The sequence below is a fragment of the Myxocyprinus asiaticus genome, chromosome 12 (genome assembly GCF_019703515.2).
Source record: "Myxocyprinus asiaticus isolate MX2 ecotype Aquarium Trade chromosome 12, UBuf_Myxa_2, whole genome shotgun sequence".
NCBI classification, from domain to species: Eukaryota; Metazoa; Chordata; class Actinopteri; order Cypriniformes; family Catostomidae; genus Myxocyprinus; species Myxocyprinus asiaticus.
The window spans coordinates 21383394-21403849 of NC_059355.1; the positions used below are offsets into that span (position 1 = coordinate 21383394).

A 20456-nucleotide genomic window follows, 5' to 3' on the forward strand; every position below is an offset into this window, starting at 1 on the left:
ATTTTCGCTCTTGTCTTGATAAATTGGCCGCAGACATAGCAAAATGCGCCTGCCGGATGCTTGCAGACTCTTGATGCCATCTCAGAAAAATGCAGATATGTATCCACTTAGACAGCTGGAACTAAACTGAACTGGTGGGCTTAAGGCCCCTGTATTTATACTACTATTTATATTACTGGAAAGTTCTAGAAAGTTCTAGAAGTTACTCCAAGTTTACTCAGCACTGAATCTATCTGGAATGTTCTAGAAAATAGGTAAATTTCAAAATATCACTGTCCTGGTCACAAAAGCAAAGTTTGTGGGGAATAATAGCCATTTTCTATACTTTTGAGGCATAAGCAATAAGGAAATAACAGTTACTACCCAGGAACCAAAAAAAAAATAAAAAAAATAAATAAATAAAAATAAAAATTTTACACGGTATAATCTATCATATTTTAAATAATTTTAAGAGACCTTGAGTTCCCCCTGGACGTGTGTTGAGGTCCCCTAGTGGGTCCCGACCCCCTGGTTGAGAACCACTGATTTAAAAGAACTTTTCACTCAAAAAAGGAAAGATCATGATGTTGTCGGAGGTGGTTTATTTCTGATTTCAATAGATAAGAGGCGAACATGACTTTTACAATGAATTTGCGGAGATTCTCAAGGCAGGACGCATGGAATTCATACATTGAAAAATAAGTGTTAAGGATTATAGGTCATAGCAGTATTTCTGGTTAGTCTGTTATGTGGGTATGATTTGGTGAACTGAATTGACTGCTGTGAAGGATTAGATAGGCTAGTTATATGGTGTGCAAAACTGTACTGCAAAAGGCTCAGGACTGATCTGGGCCCCGTTTCCCAATAACGATTGATCTTAGAGGTTAAGAGCATTTTTACATGCGTTTCCTAAAACTGCACTTAACCTGAATGTGCAAGGATGTGCTTTAAGTGCCACTTAAGAGAGCTGCTGTCTGTGTGTAAGAGAGTTGTGACCGTCAGTGTAACTTATTTTTGTGTGTAACTTTATAAACATTTGTAATTTACCTCGCTGGAAATGTTTATACACATTTAACCTAATTACTTACACATATTACATTTTACATATATTATTGGATATTGTTTTGCAATAATTTTGTGAAGAACGGTCTATTTATTTTACACAATCACTGCTTCGTTCATCAGGTGTGCATTTTTTATATTTAATATTCACAAATTGCTCTGTTGGTCGAGATGAAATTTTACAGGTTCAGTGAAGAGAGCGCAGGCCCTGTGTATTGTCCTGCCAATGACAAACATTAATTGAATCTAACGAGGTTCACCGTTATTGCGGAACACAAAATAAGGAGGGTTGTTTTATCATTCTCAAAATGTGTCCCCCTCTGAAATTCCAAATACCCCCCCACGTATTTCATCCTTGCACCGACTCTGGTTACACCTCCATTCAAGTTAATTCACTAGTCTTGCTTTTGTGCTTGAGCATGAACTAAAATGCTGTCTGAATCAATTTAAAGAACTGTTCCGCATTCAACACAAGTTAAGCTCAACTGACAGCATTTGTGGCATAATGGTGATTACCACAAAAATTTATTGTGACTCATCCATCCTTTTCTTTAAAAAAAGCAAAAATCGAGGATTGACCCCTAACAGTGGAAGTGAATGGGGTCAATCCTTGAATTCCCGAGACCCCCGTGTGACTGCTGGGTGCATTTTCCATTTCCCTTGATTAGTAACTAGTAGCACCTAATAAACAAGCAAAAAAATAAAAACAATTCTTAAAATATATGTCCACATATGTGGACATTGGGACTAAGTTGTGAAATTTTAAGTAATACCAAGCTATAGTTATAATTTTTTTCATCAAATAGTTTATTATGTGTCCAGGAGTGTTGGTTATTCATGTTTTTGAGACATTATAGAAATTAAAGCCGATTTTCTATAAAGCTGCATTAATTCTTATTAAAAGTAATGGCCAGCATTATCAAATCACTGCCAACCATGTTAAAATAAAATGTTGCATTAAAAAATTCTGAATCTATGTACTGATTATTATTGTCCCATGTCCGCCAAACATGTTGAGAGGTCCAAACATCATCTGCAGCCTGAAACTGAACTTTAGGAGTGAATGCACTTAGCTGCATAGAAAGCTATAGGATGCACCCTTGCTCCCTTGCTCCCTATTTAGTGAATGACTTAACCTCCAGTGTGCTGTCTGTCTGCACTGGTCTAAGAACAGTTAGAAATGCACATTATTTACATCCAAACTCCATATAAAGCCTCTGAAAGCAACAAATCTGCTTTTGCATGCATACATTTATTCTCAATATGAAAATGCATAGAAAATATATAGGAATGCATGTACTAATGTTAATGAATAGAACCATATTGTACAGTGATAACAAAATAAAACAATATCAAAATTTATATTAAAATGAAGCAAATTGACCCACAGATGTGTTCATGTTGAAAAATATTCAAAATAACATGTTTTTTCAACTTTTGAGGGAACGCAGTCCTAATTTCAAAAGTAACCCTCCCAACCCTGCGCATGGAAAATTAATGGATTTTTTAAAGTGGCACATCAAACGAAACTAGAGACACTATTCTTTACAACCAATCAGTTTTCAAGCAAAAACCTTACAGGTTTCTTACCAGAGGCACTTTTGTTGGCACTGTGCCAGTAGTAGCACTTCCTAGAAATCAACGTCATGCTGTTATGTCACATGACGTGGTGCGCCAGAAGTTTAACCTTTAAATGACAGTGTAGAGTCTTGCGAAAAGTATTCAGTTTATTTTAATTCATTTAAATTATGCGTTGTGTATAGCGAAGCCAAAATACAACATACACACATGTGGACACAGGTTCGCACAAGGTTAAAGAAAAGGAGGGGCAAGTCAAAGAAATGTTTGTGTTGATAGATATTATGTCATAAATCCTGTTGATTGAGCTTTACTTGTATTACATTCCGGAATATTCCTTTAAGCAAAATCAGTTGAGCAACAGTGCTGTTGTACTGAATACCAGCATGTCTGTAATTTGACTGCAACTCGGTCAGTAATTCAGCCTATGCAAAATTCCACAATATCGAGTAACATTTTAGACACAATATTTTTGCTCTAGTAAACAGTACAGCAACCCAGTGCTGTTATTTTAAATATCAGCACTCTTAGAACACTGCTTGTCCAATCAGATTAGAACACCAGAACTAACTGTAGTGTAATGTTTTTTTTATACATTACTAAGAGGTTATCTCTATTAATGAACACTTTTTTTGGTGTGCGTGCATGCGTGCATTTTTGTTTTTCTTTCTTTAAGCGAAAACATTCACCCAAAGCAACTCACAGAATATGTATTACAGAAATAGTTCCCTAGAGCATTAAGTGCTAAAGGGCACAGTGGCAGAACTTTATGCTTCCAGACCAGATCCTTACCCACGAAACTACCACCCCACATCTGTGCATGTACTGTATTTGGCTAACTCATTAAACACTGACCACAGTTCAGTTTTTCTCTGAGACTTTGGGAATCCTGGATTAAGGTTAATTGATATGACCTGATGAACTTTCCCTCACTAACTAAAAAGTATTTTTCTGGCAGTCTGGTTATTTCTTTATTTAATTACTCTCATTAATATTCCTAAAACAATCAACCTACACCACACAAGTAGAGCATAAATTCTGTCAAACATCAGAAAAAATGAAAAGAAACATAAATAAGTAAAGCCTTGGGCATTTACTTACATGAAGTGGATAAGGTCTGGCATGCTCTAACACTTTTGTGATTCTTTGTGTAAATTTTTTTTGTGTGTGTTATTGAAATCCAAATTAGATGCTGTTTACTTCACAGTATCTTTTGTAGGATTTACTACTGAGGCCAAAACACCAGACTCTTTCTGTTTGCTGAGATTTTCTTTAATCTTATCTAAACTAACTAATCAGCCTTGTTTTAACATTCTGATGCCAGTACATACATTCACAGTGGTGAGTATTAATCCAAGTCAATACCCTAAAGCTTTGGCTCCGCGTACAGTTGTGTCTTGAGCAAGCCTCTGAAGTTCCAAACCACAAACAGTTACAAATCAAAACATAGCCATGTTCAAGTACCACAAATTTGGATAAATAAAGACAAATTCATTTTAAATGAGGCGAGAAGAACTCGGTTTACCTCAGACCAAGAATCCCCATCTCTCAAAAGAGGGTCAGCGGGCTTTTGGCTCCTTACTTCAGTACAAATGCAAATATCTAATTTATTAACCTTCCATAGTCCCACAGTCTTCCAGCTGCTTCAGTGCAATCTGAATATTTGCCAGTGCACCTTATAAAACCTGTCATTTGTTAGTGTTTTCCTTAAATCCTGCAGTATATTTACAGTACTACTTCCTTCAGAATGTACAGTACTTCATAACTTTCTTCTGAGGTAGTACAGGAGAATTGTTGGGGTGTGTGAGGGGGTCCGGCTTGGGGGTCTGGGACAGAGTGTATGGCTTAACACGTAATTTCATACAGCCATTAATCACAGAGAGCCAGTTGCCACAGGAACCGTTGCCTCGGGGACGATGTGCTCATGCTCACCGCTGGTGGTCCTGTCAAAAAACCTACTGGACCCATCAAGCATCAAGTGCCAGCGGTCGCACCTCAGGTGGTACCCCAGAAAAAAGAGGGCGAGAGAAATGGATCTGTTTTTCATTCATGTAGTTTCTGTATGCTGCGGGCACATTGTATGCTGCCAGCTTCGCATTGCTTCTTTATTTTTATGAAATGCTAGACAGGACAAGCAAACATGTTACAATGCATCCTTTATACTATCTATAAGCATACGTCTATGTGTGGGGCATTTTTCAAATAGGGGTGCTTTTGACTGAAAAATTAAACTTCTTTAAACTAGCTTTTATCAATGATTTTATTGCCATTTATCATATGTCCTGGAAAAAGATCCGATCATGGCCTTGATCAACATTCAAGTGTATTTTGGTATATTGTGTGATATAAGGATTTTTTATAATGTGATGGTAAAGACATTTTTCACTTTTTGAAAAAATAAAAGTACAGCAGGATAAGCCTTGAACCTGCGAGCTTACAAGCAGTGAATTAACTATAAATTAATACAAATCAAAAGACATAGACAGTTTCTGAATTAAAATGTTCATATACTAACCTGTTTGGTAAAGACACCAAGATATTCTCAGATCATGATGTACAAATCTTTCACTCTGCTGCCATGAAAACAGAATATATATATATATATATATATATATATATATATATATATATATATATATATATATATATATATACTACATACACACACACACACATACACACTACTGGTCAAAAGTTTTGAAAAACTTATTCATTCTTTATTATAATTTTTTTTCTTCACATTTTAGAATAATAGTAAAGTCATCAAAACTATGGAATAACAAATGGAACTATGGGAACTGTCAACTATGTGAAACATTTCAGTCAAATGTTTCAAAACATTTGACCGGTAGTGTGTGTGTGTGTATATATATATATATATATATATATATATATATATATATATATATATATATATTTACATACACTATATACACCGATCAGCCACAACATTAAAACCACCTGCCTAATATTGTATAGGTCCCCCTCGTGCCGCCAGAACAGCGCCGACCCGCATCTCAGAATTGCATTATGAGATGCTATTCTTCTCACCATAATTGTAAAGAGCAGTTATCTGAGTTACCGTAGACTTTGTCAGTTCGAACCAGTCTGGCCATTCTCTGTTGACCTCTCTCATCAACAAGGCATTTCCATCTGCAGAACTGTTTTTTGTTTTTGACACCATTCTGAGTAAATTCTAGTGACTGTTGTGATTGAAAATCCCAGGAGATCAGCAGTTACAGAAATATTCAAACCAGCCCGGCTGGCACCAACAATCATGCCACGGTCCAAATCACTGAGATCACATTTTTCCCCATTCTGATGGTTGATGTGAACATTAACTGAAGTTCCTGACTCGTATCTGTATGATATTATACACTGCACTGCTGCCACACGATTGGCTGATTAGATAATCGCATGGATGATTGTTGGTGCCAGATGGGCTGGTTTGAGTATTTCTGTAACTGCTGATCTCCTGGATTTTCACACACAACATATATATATATAATTTTTTTTGTGGAAAACTCAATTGTTCTCTAATATGCTTGGTTTGCTGGTAATGACAGAAGTAGGCTACTAGAGACAGTGATTCTTTGTTAAAAACAATAATAAAAAAAATGTATGCATAATTAAAATTTGAATGGAAATCTTTTATTTTTTAAGTTCAGATGAATAAGTTCAACAGAATGAAAACCTTTTATAAAGTGGACATGCTCCAACTCTTAAAATTAGGAAAATATAATCTAGAAAATAATCTATCCTTAATCTAAAAGTAAATAGATTTGTTTTTTTTTAAGCATTCAAATATGATCTTTCTTTAAAAACATCCTAGGGGACAAAACATTTCCCTAACTGAAGGATCACCCATGTTTAGATTAGTACCCAGCTGATATTATCGGCTGATATTAGCCTTTTACCGATATGTCGGTATCGGCGTACATTTTACCGATTTGCGCCGATATGAAAACTTTTTTTCAGAAAATATAATGCAGAAAACAATGCTTTAGAATTGGTGTCATAGCGTAGTTTGTCCAGCAGAGTGTGCTCCATCTCCATTGTTTACAGAGCAGACAGGGCAGAGTTCAGTGGTGTCATCACGGTAAGTTGTTAACTAGTTTGTTAAATACATACTGGAAACTTAATAAACAATGACCCCATCATTGTCCCTTTTTAATAGAACTAATATAACGTTAACCTTGTCCCTGACAACCATGTCACTCATGTCTGATGGCCAGCTATAGTTTGTCAGTGCAGTCAGTAATGTAGCAGATTGAAAGGTAAACATCAGAGCATCTTTTTCAGACAGTGGTGCGGTGGTAGATTGTGTCTGTTGAGTATTGATTTCACGCTATGTTATTACCTAGTTGGTGAGACACAATGCTGGAAAGTAAAATAAACAATGTCAGTCTTTCACTCCCCGTGACAATGAGCTTATAGCTAACTAGCTAATCACGTAGCTACTTTCATTGTTGTCAGCTGAATGGAAGCTAATGAGTAAACATGTATTCACCAAACTGTTTTGTTTAGGATTCACAGTTTGGAACCCCCTTCAACCGAACAATTCCAGTCATGTCATTTATAAAATGTAATATTTAAAAGTCTGGTTTTCCACCGTTGAAAGTTTCCCCTAAACTTGTATAGCAGAATACAGTGTAACACAGCTGCTGCTGTTTATCTTGACTCAGCAGTATTAATATAGTCAGCATTTGACTGATACTAAACAGTAATACTGATGTTTATTTAGCTATTTATTTTATTTTTATTTATTCTTTATTTTAATGGTCAGCATTTGACTGATACTAAACAGTAATACTGATGTTTATTTAGCTATTTAATTTATTTGTATTTATTCTTTATTTTAATGGTCAGCATTTGACTGATACTAAACAGTACTGATGTTTATTTAGCTATATGTTTTATTTTTATTTATTCTTTATTTTAATAGCCAGCATTTGACTGATACTAAACATATAGTACTGATGTTTATTTAGCTATTTATTGTATTTTTATTTATTCTTTATTTTAATGGTCAGTATTTGACTGATACTAAAAAGTACTGATGTTTATTTAGCTATTTATTGTATTTTTATTTATTCTTTATTTAAATGGTCAGCAATTGACATACTAAACATACAGTACTGATGATTATTAAGCTATTTATTGTATTTTTATTTATTCTTTATTTTCTCAGTGTTCATTTCTAGAATTTGTTGACAATGTATAATAATAATATGTCAAATATTCTTTGATAAAAATATTTGTTTAAGAAAGCATCCTTCCGAGTATATTTGCATTGTCATATCGGTGCAAAATCGGTGAAAAATCTACATAGATAAGGTCTGTTTTCATTCCAGCTCAAAAATTAAATATATCGGCCACCATATCGGTAATCTGTGAATTTTCCCTCTCTAAAATTGGTATCAGTGTTATTATAATTGTATCATTGTATCACAATTGAACAATCCCTTCTATCGTTATCTCTCTTATTCTCTCAGCCTCTATGTGCTCATTTCCATTATACTGTATGTTTGGCTTGGCTTAGATTCCAGCCCAAACACTTGCCCTCCTCACAGGAACCACCCTAAGCTGAGATCATTAAATCAGAAACTTTACCAGGGCAACGGTGTTCATCAAGGAGAATGAAAGTTGAGAGAACCGGTTCACGGCGAGCAGCACTCATGGAATGTGTCAGTGTTTCTCCACCATTTACAGCTCTGTTTTTGATCTATGTTAACAGTGTACTGACACTTTAACTAGCTTCAAAACTGCCGCCAACATGATGGCCATGAATCCAGAGCACCAGCAGACCTGCATTTCACCTCATAAGGAAAGACCAGGGAATCTCTCCCTCCAGACTGTGTCATCTACGTTAGAACTGAAAAAGGGACTTTGCAAAGACAAAAATATATTTTTCTTACAATTTCTATTGTGTCCTCTCATGCCTCTCACATCCTCTTTAAGTCGGCATGAAATAAAAAAATTACCCTATTTATTGTCTTTATGCATGTAACTGGTCTAATTGTGTATGATTCATCTAAGTATTTTTTATATATATAAATATTTTTAATCTTTAATCAGAATGTAATAACTTGCTCTTCCACTGATATGACTGGCTCTTCTCTGCTGATGTATGTATGACCTCTCGGCAGCAAAGCTAAAAGCCAAACGTGTTTAGTCAATTTTAATCCCGCCCCTGCAACATGTGGTCTGTCACATACCGGTACACAAACCTGGTGTAGAAGCAGCAAATGCAGGGATAGTAACGAGGTGTATTTGTGGCTGTTTCCCTCAAAAAACCCTGTTCCCTACCACATACTACCTCGGTTACAGTCCCGCTGGATTGAATGTTTTCATTTCGAAGGAGGAATAACGACAAACTTGTGGTTGTGATCGAGGCATTTCACCTCTGAATGTTTCCAGAGGTAATCCCTTGAGTCGAATCACTTGAGTCAGATGCAGACGAAACGTAAGTCTGATGCAGAGGAAATGGCATGAGTTTTTAATGCAGGTATTTTTCAGAGATGTCTTGGGCTGTACAGTAGAAGTAAGTGTTTTTTATTCTTTATATTTTGTGTATTGTGATTTAAAACGTTGAAATAGTGTGATCTTTTACTTGCTTGTTTCCCTGGTAACTGGCTCTGGCATGAGAAGCACAGTGGAAGGGGTATATGAGTGTGTGGCTTTGGCGGGCTGTGATGTAAACTAAAGCCTATTGGCTATTTAAAAAAAGGACGAGCCGTTCGACATGTCCTGCCCCCACTCCCTGTTTCAGTAGGAAATACATCAAAACACAAAATATGGGTGCCACTCAAACGGAAGGCTGCAGCCTAGTTAGGCTGTGTCCTTCCTAGACCAGACCTTCGGAGGCTGTAGGCTAGACTCCTTAGCAATCAGTGCTAGAATGAGATGGTCTGGTAAGTGTGCATGGCAAACCATATGCTTAGAACCATGTGATATTTTACTTTGTTTAGAAAATCCATATACTTTAGAAAATGAGAAATGTGTCCTTAATCTCTAAATTATTTCAGCAAAATTTGTTATTCACAAAGCTAGTCACTCAAAAAAAGCCTTTATATAATAAAAACAATTTCTCCCCTTTTCTCCCCAATGTGGAATTCCCAATGCGCTCTAAGTCCTCTTGGTGGCATACTGACTTGCCTCAATCCGGGTGGCAGAGGAAGAATCTCAGTTGTCTCCGCGTCTGAGTCCGTCAATCTGCGCATCTTATCACGTGGCTTGTTGGGTGTTACCGCAGAGACGTAGCGCGTGTGGAGGCCTATGCTATTCTCAACGGCATCCACGCACCACACACCCCACCGAGAGTGACAACCACACATTATAGCGACCACGAATAGGTTACCCCATGTGACTCTATCCCCCCCTATCAACCAGGCCAATTTGGTTGCTTAGGAGACTTGGCTGGAGTCACTCAGCATGCCTTGGATTCAAACTTGAGGACTGGTAGTCAGTGTCAATACTAGCTGCCCAGACCCTCATATATAATACTTTTTTTTTTTTCCTTTTTCACCCAATTTGGAATGCCCAATTCCCAATGCGCTTTTTAAGTCCTCGTGGTTGTGTAGTGATTCGCCTCAATCCCAGTTGCCTCCACGTCTGAGACTGCCAACCCGCGCATCTTATCATGTGGCTTGTTTAGTGCGTTGCCACGGAGACATAGCATGTGTGGAGGCTTCACACCATCCACCACAGCATCCACGCTCAACTCACCATGTGCCCCTCAGAAAACGAACCACATTATAGTGACCACGAGGAGGTTACCCCATGTGACTCTACCTTCCCTAGCAACCGGGCCAATTTGGTTGGTTGGACCTGGCTGGAATCACTCAGCACGACCTGGGATTCGAACTAGCGAACTCCAGGGGTGGTAACCAGCGTCTTTTACCACTGAGCTACCCAGGCCCCCTTATAATACATTTCTTAAAATTTAAATACTTTTTTATTGATTGCCCTTTTATTAATTTTATTTTTTTTTTGGTGCTTTGTATCTTCTAATTTGTTGTATTGTCTAAACAACTTCCAGTTTTTTACTTTCTAGTCATTGCTGCAAATGCAAATAAAAACTTGGAGAGAGAAAAAAGGTTTCCACCTCTGCGGTCACATGACTAGTTTTCCGCCCTTTTTAAAAATAATTTGGAACATGTGCAAAGGATTGTGGGTGATTGAAGGCCACAAAGGATACATTTTGGATGCATCCTCCAAAATATGGCAAACAAAGTCTGCAAAACGAGGCTGCCTTCCAAGTGTACTCACAACTGAGATGGCCTTCAATGATGCTTGATGACATGCAGCCGAAATATACAGCCTAACGAGGCTTCAGCCTTCCGATTGAGAAGCGCCCTATAACTGCACTGGTCAAGGCACTTCACTGCAACTTTAAAAGGACAGTTCACCCAAAAATGAAAACTCTGTCATCATTTACTCAGCCTCATGTCTTTTGAAACCCAAATTAACTTTCTTCTTCATCTGTGAAACACAAAATGAGATATTTACAGCTTAATGTCAAAGATCCTGCTTTCTACACAATGAAAGTGAATGGTGACCATGGCTGCAAAGCAAACATTTCAGTTACGACTTAAATTTCAGTCTGTTCTTTACAAAAAGCTATTGTTTGGCTTCAGAAGTCATATGAACTACTTCTATTATGCTTTCATGGTGCTTTATCCTTTTTTTTTTTTTTTAAGCTTGACAGCCCCTAGTCCCCATTCACTTTCACTGTAAGAAAGAGAGCAGCTAAGATTCTTCCAAAGTTCTCCTTTGGTTTTTCACAAAAGAAAGTAAGTAAATGATTGCAGAACTTTCATTTTTGGTTGAATTGTCACTTTAAAGATTATTTTCCCTAAACCATTCTCTTAGCTAAATTTTTGGGACCACAAGCATTTGGTTTTGGACATAGAGGTACAGATGTTTGTGATGAGCTCTTCACTCTGTTCAGCGGTCTCATCCCTGGCTATAATCTCAGCAGTACATTCTCCTGGCAGACTAAATGGAAATATCCGGCTGATGTTTACTCTGGCAGACAGTGGTGATGGAGCTCTGAAGAAACCCTGTTCTTGTGCTTACATGTTACCTGGAAAGAACTGTCACTGATTTTGTTCTGCAGTGTGATAGGTCTATAATGGTTGTGTGAGGCATAGATATGAAATATAAATGACATACAACCTAAATTAGTAAAACAGAATTACTTTCAACACAACTGCAGTTAAATCAGCCATGATCAAACTTTTGTCTGCCTCCATTTGTAAAAAGGAAAACTCACTATTACTACTCACTTTTTGTGCCAAAAAGTAAAATTGCTCAATTGCTCACAATCATCTGTTTCACTGAATCTTCTTAACATCTCTCATTTAGTCCTGTGTTTTGCCAAACCACAGCTGAGAGAGGCTGACACAAACTTTCACTACAGAATAAAAGGCTCAATTAATTCATTTAGCTGTTTCTTCACCCCAAGGGCCAGACATCAATAGGCGAGCAGACAATCCTCTTCTGTGCCTACTATAAACAACGGCAGCTGGCGCTGACTGAGGAAACAGGTATCAACAAGGGTGAGTCTGAAAAGCACTGCAGTGCTATGATTTAAGAGAGGTGTTAATGCCATCAACAGTCAAGTCAACTGTGTCTACCCCTGAGGCTCATGCAGAAACAGCCAATAAATTACACAACAGTATGATATACAGTGGGGTCCAAAAGTCTAAGATGCATGTTATCCCAGTATGATCAGAGCATTTTCTAAAACTTTCCTTGGAATATGACCTTTTTTAGAGTTAACATGGTTACTTTCATGAATTTGCTTACAACTGATTACGCTAATTTTACATCATGCTGACCCTCATTTTACATAATTTCTTTGTTTTGAAATATTCCAAATCCTAAAACTGTCTATTAATTTCTAGGTTTAAATTAATTAATTTAGTTAATTGAAATCACCAATTTTTAAAATAGTCTTGGACTTTTGGACCTCATTGTATGAGATAGTGATCCTTTTAGCTGTAAAATACACAGCTTAGTTTGTGTGAAATTGTAAAGATGAGCCAGAATCAAATTAAGACACACCTAAATCCAAAACATGTAATGGTTGCAATTATGTTATTGAATGAATATAAAGATGGTTATGTCTGGCCGTTGTTTAGTGGCTAGCAAACGTGTTCTGATGTGGCGCTCATGCAGGCACTGCTAGCCAGACTCGGTCCATTTCCCAAGTCCAATTCCCCTATTCATCTCCCCATTACTTCCTATCTTCTAATACGTTATCAATAAAGGTGGCAAAAAGGCAAAATATAAAAATGTGGTTGAGGATACATTTGTTGAGGTCACCAATAAACAAATTTTATCTACAAATTTTGAGTCAGTTTTATTCACTTTGCTGCATGAACACCTGCAGTTTCGTCCATACTTCTAGGCAGGACACACAGTGTTTGCATTGTGAAAGTCATGCAATTTATTCTCAGCTGGTTCCCGTCAGAGATGTAGAGACTGTTATTTCTGCATCATATTAACAATGCAGACAATGAGGGATGACATGTTCTGTGTTCCTCAGAAACAGCTCTGGATCTGTGAGGTGTTAACATGAACCTGCCTGAAATGATGAAATGTGGCCATGATGAAGTCAAGTTGTTGAGTGTGTGGGAGAGGCAGTTTGGAGTCGAAGCAACTCAAAATCCACTGCTCAACCCCATCCTTCCAAATTCTCTCTCTTTCAGAACCAAGCTCAAGATTTCGTCTTCATGGGATTGTAAAAGGAATCTGTATTCCATTATGTATCAGACCAGTAATATCAATCGAAAGCCTCAAAAATGCATGTTTTGCCTAGGGGAGGCAGAGAAAGTCAGCTGAAATGGCGACTACGCAGTCTCAACCATGCAGTTTAGTCGTGCCTATTAGCATATCCTTTGCAATGTTGAAGATGTTTTGAAAATGTTGGCCCTTTTTCCTAAAATTTTGTCTTGCTGTACGATTGCAGGATTGAGCTATGTCAGTATTGATTCACCAAAAGGCAAATAGAAGAACTGCAGTTGTTTGGTTCATTTTGCATGACTCATTTTGTTTACAGTTAAAATGCAGCAAAACATTGACATATTTGGGCATAATTTTTGTGTCATAAATATCTTATCTGGCAACCAAATCTGTAAGGATGGTCTGAGATTTCACAATCCAAATCAGTTTCCCAGTTTCTCTTTGCAGAATTTCATATTTTAATGAGTAATGTAAGCTGATTCAACACAGATATTACAGAAAATAAAGGCTAAAAGTACAAAGTATTTCAAATCCAAAAAGTCAAAATCATAACCAGTCTGATATTATTTCAAATGGAGAAATGTTGAATATTTGGCTGAATACTCCATGCCTCTTGCATTCCTCTCTATATTAAACCATGCATATCCAACCACACCTGAAGCATTCCAAATCATGTGTTGACATTAATTTTTTATTCCTGCCTCAGATTCTTGTGAATCATATGATGATTAAAATAAGCTGTATCTTCTGCACTGTCAAATATTCTCCTCAGTGTTGGAATAGTGTCAGAAAAACAAATGCTTTTAATGTCAGTCCCAACAGGACTCTGCTCTAATAAGAAACATGGCTCGGTATTCTCTGTTCAGGAGCAATTGCTCTCCCTAAGATATTTGTACCAGTCAATGTATTACATTCATAAACTGGTCTGCAGCTGTCAATGTGTCCATGCATAACAAGCCAGATCATTGTATTTCAAAACAATCTTCAAGCATTCTGACTACAGATGTACTGGGCAGGGTAACATATGGCAAAATGGGGAGACAGTTCTTTGGACAAAGTTGAACTTTGTAAGACTGATGAATAAATTGTTTTGACACATTTACAATCAGCTTTGGTATCCAATTACGCTAATATGGACAATTACTATCTAAAACGTAATCATAAAAATCTCTATACTTACAGTAATGGCGTTTTTAAGCAAAACCGAGCATGAATCAGGATTGAAAAGGTATGGCCAGCCAAAGCAATTCTCCATCAATTATGAACATCCCAACAACAGGGCATGAGTGTATGACCTGCATATTGAATGTGCATCTCGCTCATACCATCTCGTTTGTATGTGTGCGTGTGATGTGTACTAATGTGTATGTGTGTTTGTGTGTGTGTGGTGTCTAGTTAAACGAGATGCAGATGGCTGGTTTGGGCCTAGTGCACTGCAACCTGGCAGGCATCAGGTTGAGTTTGCTGCAGAGTATTCGGCTCAAGAGCCAGGCTCTCCCCTGGAAATATACTCACCCCCCTGCAGCAGAGCCCCAGCATGGGCCTTCCGCCAGCACTGATCTCGCCAGGAGGTCTGGGCCTTCTCAAAAACACACAGCCTGCCCCACAGGTTTACAACAGCCAGCTCAATGCACCCTTATATCTCTGGTTCCCCTGCAGTGGCTGGGCTTAACACTGGGCTTGTGCAACACAGTCTGAGTCCAAATTGAAAAACATCGTTTTAGATCACTCTCCTTGTCTCCAGCAAATGCAAGTCACAAAAAGCTGCCAGTAGGTGTGGAGTGACTATCATAAAACAATGAAAGAGCTTGCTCACTTGGTAGTGGAAAACTCTCACATTCAATCACAAACAGGTGGTTCAGACCTTCAAGGTGTTTGTATTTGCTGGAGAGTGCTTATGTTTGTTTGATGCAGCCCATTTTACATGTGCAGGTTAAAAATAGGATGAAAACTCCTCCTCAAAGAAAAATCTTTCACATGAATCGCATACATATGAGAAGGCTTCTTTGTCTGTGGGTCACAAAACAAGTTGAACACCAGTAAACACCGATAACCATTCTGGGAAATGTGGTCACTGGATTAAAGAAATAAACCGCTACACATCCAAGACAGTAATTCTTCCCCTTTGAACAGTAGTGAGGTAGGATAGTGAGGCAGCAGAGCAAAGTACAAAATCTCAGTTTTCTCACCACACAGTCTCACCCTCTTTCACTTGATAGGTGAGACTATTTGATCCATCGGCAGCTTTGAAGATTAGAGACGCCGATTTATAAAACACGTGGCAGCTCATACATTAACTAGAGCATTCCAGTTTTACTAGCAAAGGAAAACACACAAACACAGAGATATTCTGTGACATACTGTGGACATTGTGGACAGACTGTTGAAGAAAACTGAGCACTCAAATTTTAAGGAATATTCCAGGTTCAATGCAAGTTAAACTCAATGAACAGCAAAACTTTATTTTGACTTGCCTCTCCTTTCTATAAAAAAAAAGTAAAAATCTGGGTTCCAGTGAGGCACTTACAATGGAAGTGAATGGGAGCCAATTTTTGAATGTTAAAATACTCACTTTTTCAAAAGTATAGACACAAGATGTAAACAGAATGTGTATAAACATGATTTTAGTGAGATAAAATCACTTGCTAACCTCTTCTGTGTAAAGTTATAGCCAATTTTGCAACTTTGTTGCCATGAATATGTGATGTCAACAAACCCTAAAATGACTGTAAAATGATAATTTAAACACATTTACAGCTCAAATAATACATGAGTTTTAAAAATTTAGGATTAATTTAAGTGCTTTTATAAAAATATAAGCATCACATTTCTGTTCAAAACCTCCAAAAACTGGCCACATTCACTTCCATTATAAGTGCTCACTGTAAACTCGATTTTTTCTTCTTTTTTTTTCTTTTTTTTTCTTTTTTTTTTTTACAAAAGGAGGGACGAGTCGAAATTGTATTTTTGTGTTATAATCAACATTGTCACAAATGCTGTCAATTGAACTTAACTTGTATTGAACCTGGAATATTCCTTTAACACACTGCTGTATTGCTTAACTAAAGCCTTTTTATATTAAAATCTTTTTTTAAATCATAGGTTATTAAATATCAGAACTGTTTATGTTGCTTCAATTTAAATTGTGAAAATTGAGAAGAGCTATATGACAGTGCTTTATTTTCTCTTAAATATGAATAAAATGTCCTGGGAGATTAGCCCAATATAGGGCCACCTATTTCATGCCTTCAGCATATCAACCTCCAACACCAGTCAAGATTTTCAGAATCATGCCCAAGAGAGCTCTAAAACTCTTCCAAGTGTGCATTTAATGTTCAAGGAAATCATGCAGTAACTATGTGAGACAATCTGTTCAAACTGGAAGAGTCATGTTGCGGTTTGGCATGTGGGAGGGATGCTAGGGGAGTTAAACTTCACCTTGTGACAGAGAGACGAGCATGTTATTTAAAATCCTGATAGTCACACGTTTTTCTTCAGAGAGCAAAAAGAGAGAAATATCCCTTATTCATCTTACATCTGTACCACAGCCTGAATATGGACTCAAATACTTTCTGTCATCAAGATAACATTCCTTCCTTGAAAATGTCTCTCTGTTGTGTTCACAAACTCTTTCATCTCTTCAACATTTCACTTCCCTCTCAGTCCCTCTCTCCAGCTTCAGCTTTCTTTCCTCCTGCTTTTGGCTCTCTGGTCACTATGTCTTATGCACTGAAAGCCTAAAACACTCACTTTTTGCCTCCTCAAAGGTTGCAAAGGTTGAGAAAAATCTGCATTCTCTCTGTCATAAATAAGATAGAAAATAGAAAATATACATATTTTAGAGGCTTCTCCCAAATATGGAATGACATTTCCATGTCATAGGCTTATCGTCCCATCCTCATTCATATCTTTGGACTGTAGCTCACTGCATTAAAAGTATTATACCTCTAAATGGCATAAGTTGATCAATACCCCAAAGAAACATTAACTGGGCACTCAGGGGTTCATATGGGTTCTTTTCCACAGGAGGATCCAATCAGTTAAGTGCAGTTCAGTTGAACTCTCTCTGCAGCCCTTGATATTGATTGCAATCTATTAAACACTATCTGTCTACACTTTTTTTGTCCTCTCACTCACTTTAAAACCTTTCTTTTCAATTTCATTATTCCTCTTCAAATCATTCTCTCCAATACTTAATCTTATAATACTGTATTGTTCAACATTTTCCTGCAGTTTACAAAAGAAGAGCTATATGACAGTATATCTATTTACTAGCTTCCAGTGTATCTTAAACTGGTGAAATGTCTTTTGAATGAGACAGGATAGTTAGATTCACGGACTGAAATAATACACGGAATACATATTTACATTTGGGTTATGATTGAGAGGTAGTGCGGGTTGCCATAGTGCATCTTTAGGTGTTTGATTGCATTTTACACACACACACACACACACACACACACACACACACACACACACACACAAAGGTTTTCACTTGGGTTCTGCTTTCGCTCATATGTGTCACACAGCTCTTTCTTCTCCTGTTTAAGCTCTGTTTGCTTTAAAGTTGCCCACCCCTTCACTCTTCTCTTTTCACTTCTTCGCTCCTTTTCATTCTCTTGCTCTCTCTTTTCAGTTCGGCGCAGGATCTGATGGCACAGCGCTCAGGAAAACACAGCCGAGGAATGTTCGGCCAAAGTGTCGGCTTGCTAACAGCAAGATGGATGCTGCGAGTGATGATCTTTTGTGCCACACACAAGACACACACATGCAGTCCCGGTGAAAATAAAGTGTCAAGGATACAGGGGAGCAATTCATTTCTCCTGTGAAACAGTTGCGTCTAAACTGGTCTGTTGGCATTTCCAGTGCAAGGTTACATGTATGATTTGCTCAAAGCGCAAAGAGAAAGAAAAAAGAAAGAACTGTTTTTTTTTTTTTCCTAGACTCTTAGCCACAACAGTCACTGAAATGCATAAGAAGGGGCCAAATGTGCAACAAAATGACAGATAGACATGTGTAGGATGATTACTATTATTTAAGATTCAGTTTTGTTTATGCAGGAAGAGACATTTTTTGCATGTCCACATGACAGTGAATCCTCATTAGATACACACTGCTGAAGTTATGGTTGTATTGCATTGAATTTATATTTATTTTTTTCACATGGATAGGAAATCAGCATGAGAGTTACAAATATTTAGATATAGTAATTAAGATATTATTAAGCTAATCAAAATGTATTGCATTTAAGTATTTTAATTCGTTGGTGATGGTTAAAGATACTTTTTTTCCCACAGACATGGGCCAGCTTTATTCTTTCAGACATTGTATATAATATATTATCAAATTTTATTAATATGAATCCTATTATGTTGTAAATTATGTTTTAATTTATTAGTATTTTATGCATCTGCTGTAGCCTACCAATAAGCACTGGTAGGTAGGTAACCACATTTAGCCCATGGATAGCACAGATATCTTAAATCTGAAAAAGAGATTGGTTTAAGTGCTTCAGACTGTTTTGGGCCACCATAAGTGATTAGCCTATAGTTAATTTGCAAACGCATTGACCTAAATATTCCATTTTTATTTATTGTTTCCCCCTTAGATAATTTACAATGCTTGTTTGTGTATTTTGAAATGTATATGCAAAATGCATTTTTACAAATGCTTAATAAACAATGACTACAAAGAACAACAATAAAGATAGGGCTTACATGTAAATAAATAGTTGGAAATCTTATCAGAGTCGAACTCCTAGACTAAAGATAAATGCGGTCATTGTACGGATTTAAATGTATATTTTGAGGTTTAAGATTGTTGTTTATTTCAGATGTATCTGTATTTTGTTTGTAATACAGCTCGAAATTAAATTACATTTCACTTTAGCCTAATCTTACGTTATCCTAATACCTGTACTGGATATGGCTGATAATGCATTTGATCCCAGTGAAAAAAGTGATTGCATAATTCGGGCGACTCTTTTGCGTTCTTTATCACACTATTCTTTAGACGACAACATATAGGCATATGTTGGAGGTTTCAGTCTCCTCTAAAGGTTTTTCAGGCAAATTGTCACCTTATATGTCCACTGTTTTTTTTATTTTTTTTTTTTTTTTAATTTATAATCGCCATAAATATGCATTAAGCAGTTTATCAAACAAATATTTCGCATGTGTCATTGCACATATAAAAAACATTAACTACATTAAGAAACTTACTGTAACATGTTAAATTAGACAGCAACATGTTTTTTCTCAACTCCCAATTTACATTTATTTTGATCAAATTAACTGAGCGCGATCAATAAAAGTCTAACCAAAGTTTGTGAAATTATTATTATTTTTTTATCATTAATTAATGTTAAAATAATTTAAAGATTAAAATATTAAGGAAACGAAATTGTACGCAAAAAAATAAAAAAATAAAAATAAATAAAATAAAAAATAAAAAAGACTGACCGCAAAGACTAACAGCGTTAGCCTACAACTTATTTCAAAAAATAACATTTATTGATATTAATGTTCTTATGACATAAATTAAAACCTCAATCTGTTCGATGCCGAGATTTTTGAAAATCGGCTGCAAAACTTTAATCAATCGTAAAGTGTAATTAAAATAAAATAAACAAGGCTGATAACAGCACTGGCTGCTTACTTCCAAATACATTGTTTTAATTCTTAAAACACGAAAGATTTTTTAAAACCATTCCCTGGAATCACTGCGCTTTACACACAAATCTCTCGCTTTGATCGTTATAGCCTACTGTTCTGGTCCTGAACTTACACTATAAGCTACTAGATGCGAAATGCATGCATTTGAAACGAAAACACCCATTCATTTGGCAATCATGGCTGGTTTCTAAGGTGTCTAAACAAATTGTATGCGCAAAGAAAGATCAGTTGTGTTTTTGGTGAGATAAGATTGACCCATTAAATAAAAAGATGGACCTACCGACACATTCGTTGGCTTCTCTGGCGGTTGCACGCTGCCAGGGTCGGTCATAGTGAAACGGTTTACATCTGTCACACTCTGGACCGGCTGTATTGTGCTTGCACTCGCACACGAGGTTTCCATCCCGGTCT

At 36.8% G+C, this 20456-nt stretch overlaps 1 protein-coding gene across 2 annotated transcripts in view; it reads right to left on the reverse strand.

Moving 5' to 3' along the window:
- LOC127448709 (netrin-1) overlaps nucleotides 1-20456 on the reverse strand; it is a 108046-nt gene that overhangs the window by 86076 nt on the left and 1514 nt on the right. For both annotated transcript variants that reach the window (XM_051711456.1, XM_051711455.1), the window contains exon 1: nucleotides 20326-20456. This exon is cut by the window's right edge and continues 1514 nt beyond it. In XM_051711456.1, coding sequence (XP_051567416.1) covers nucleotides 20326-20456 — 131 coding nt within the window. The remainder of the gene's footprint in view (nucleotides 1-20325) is intronic.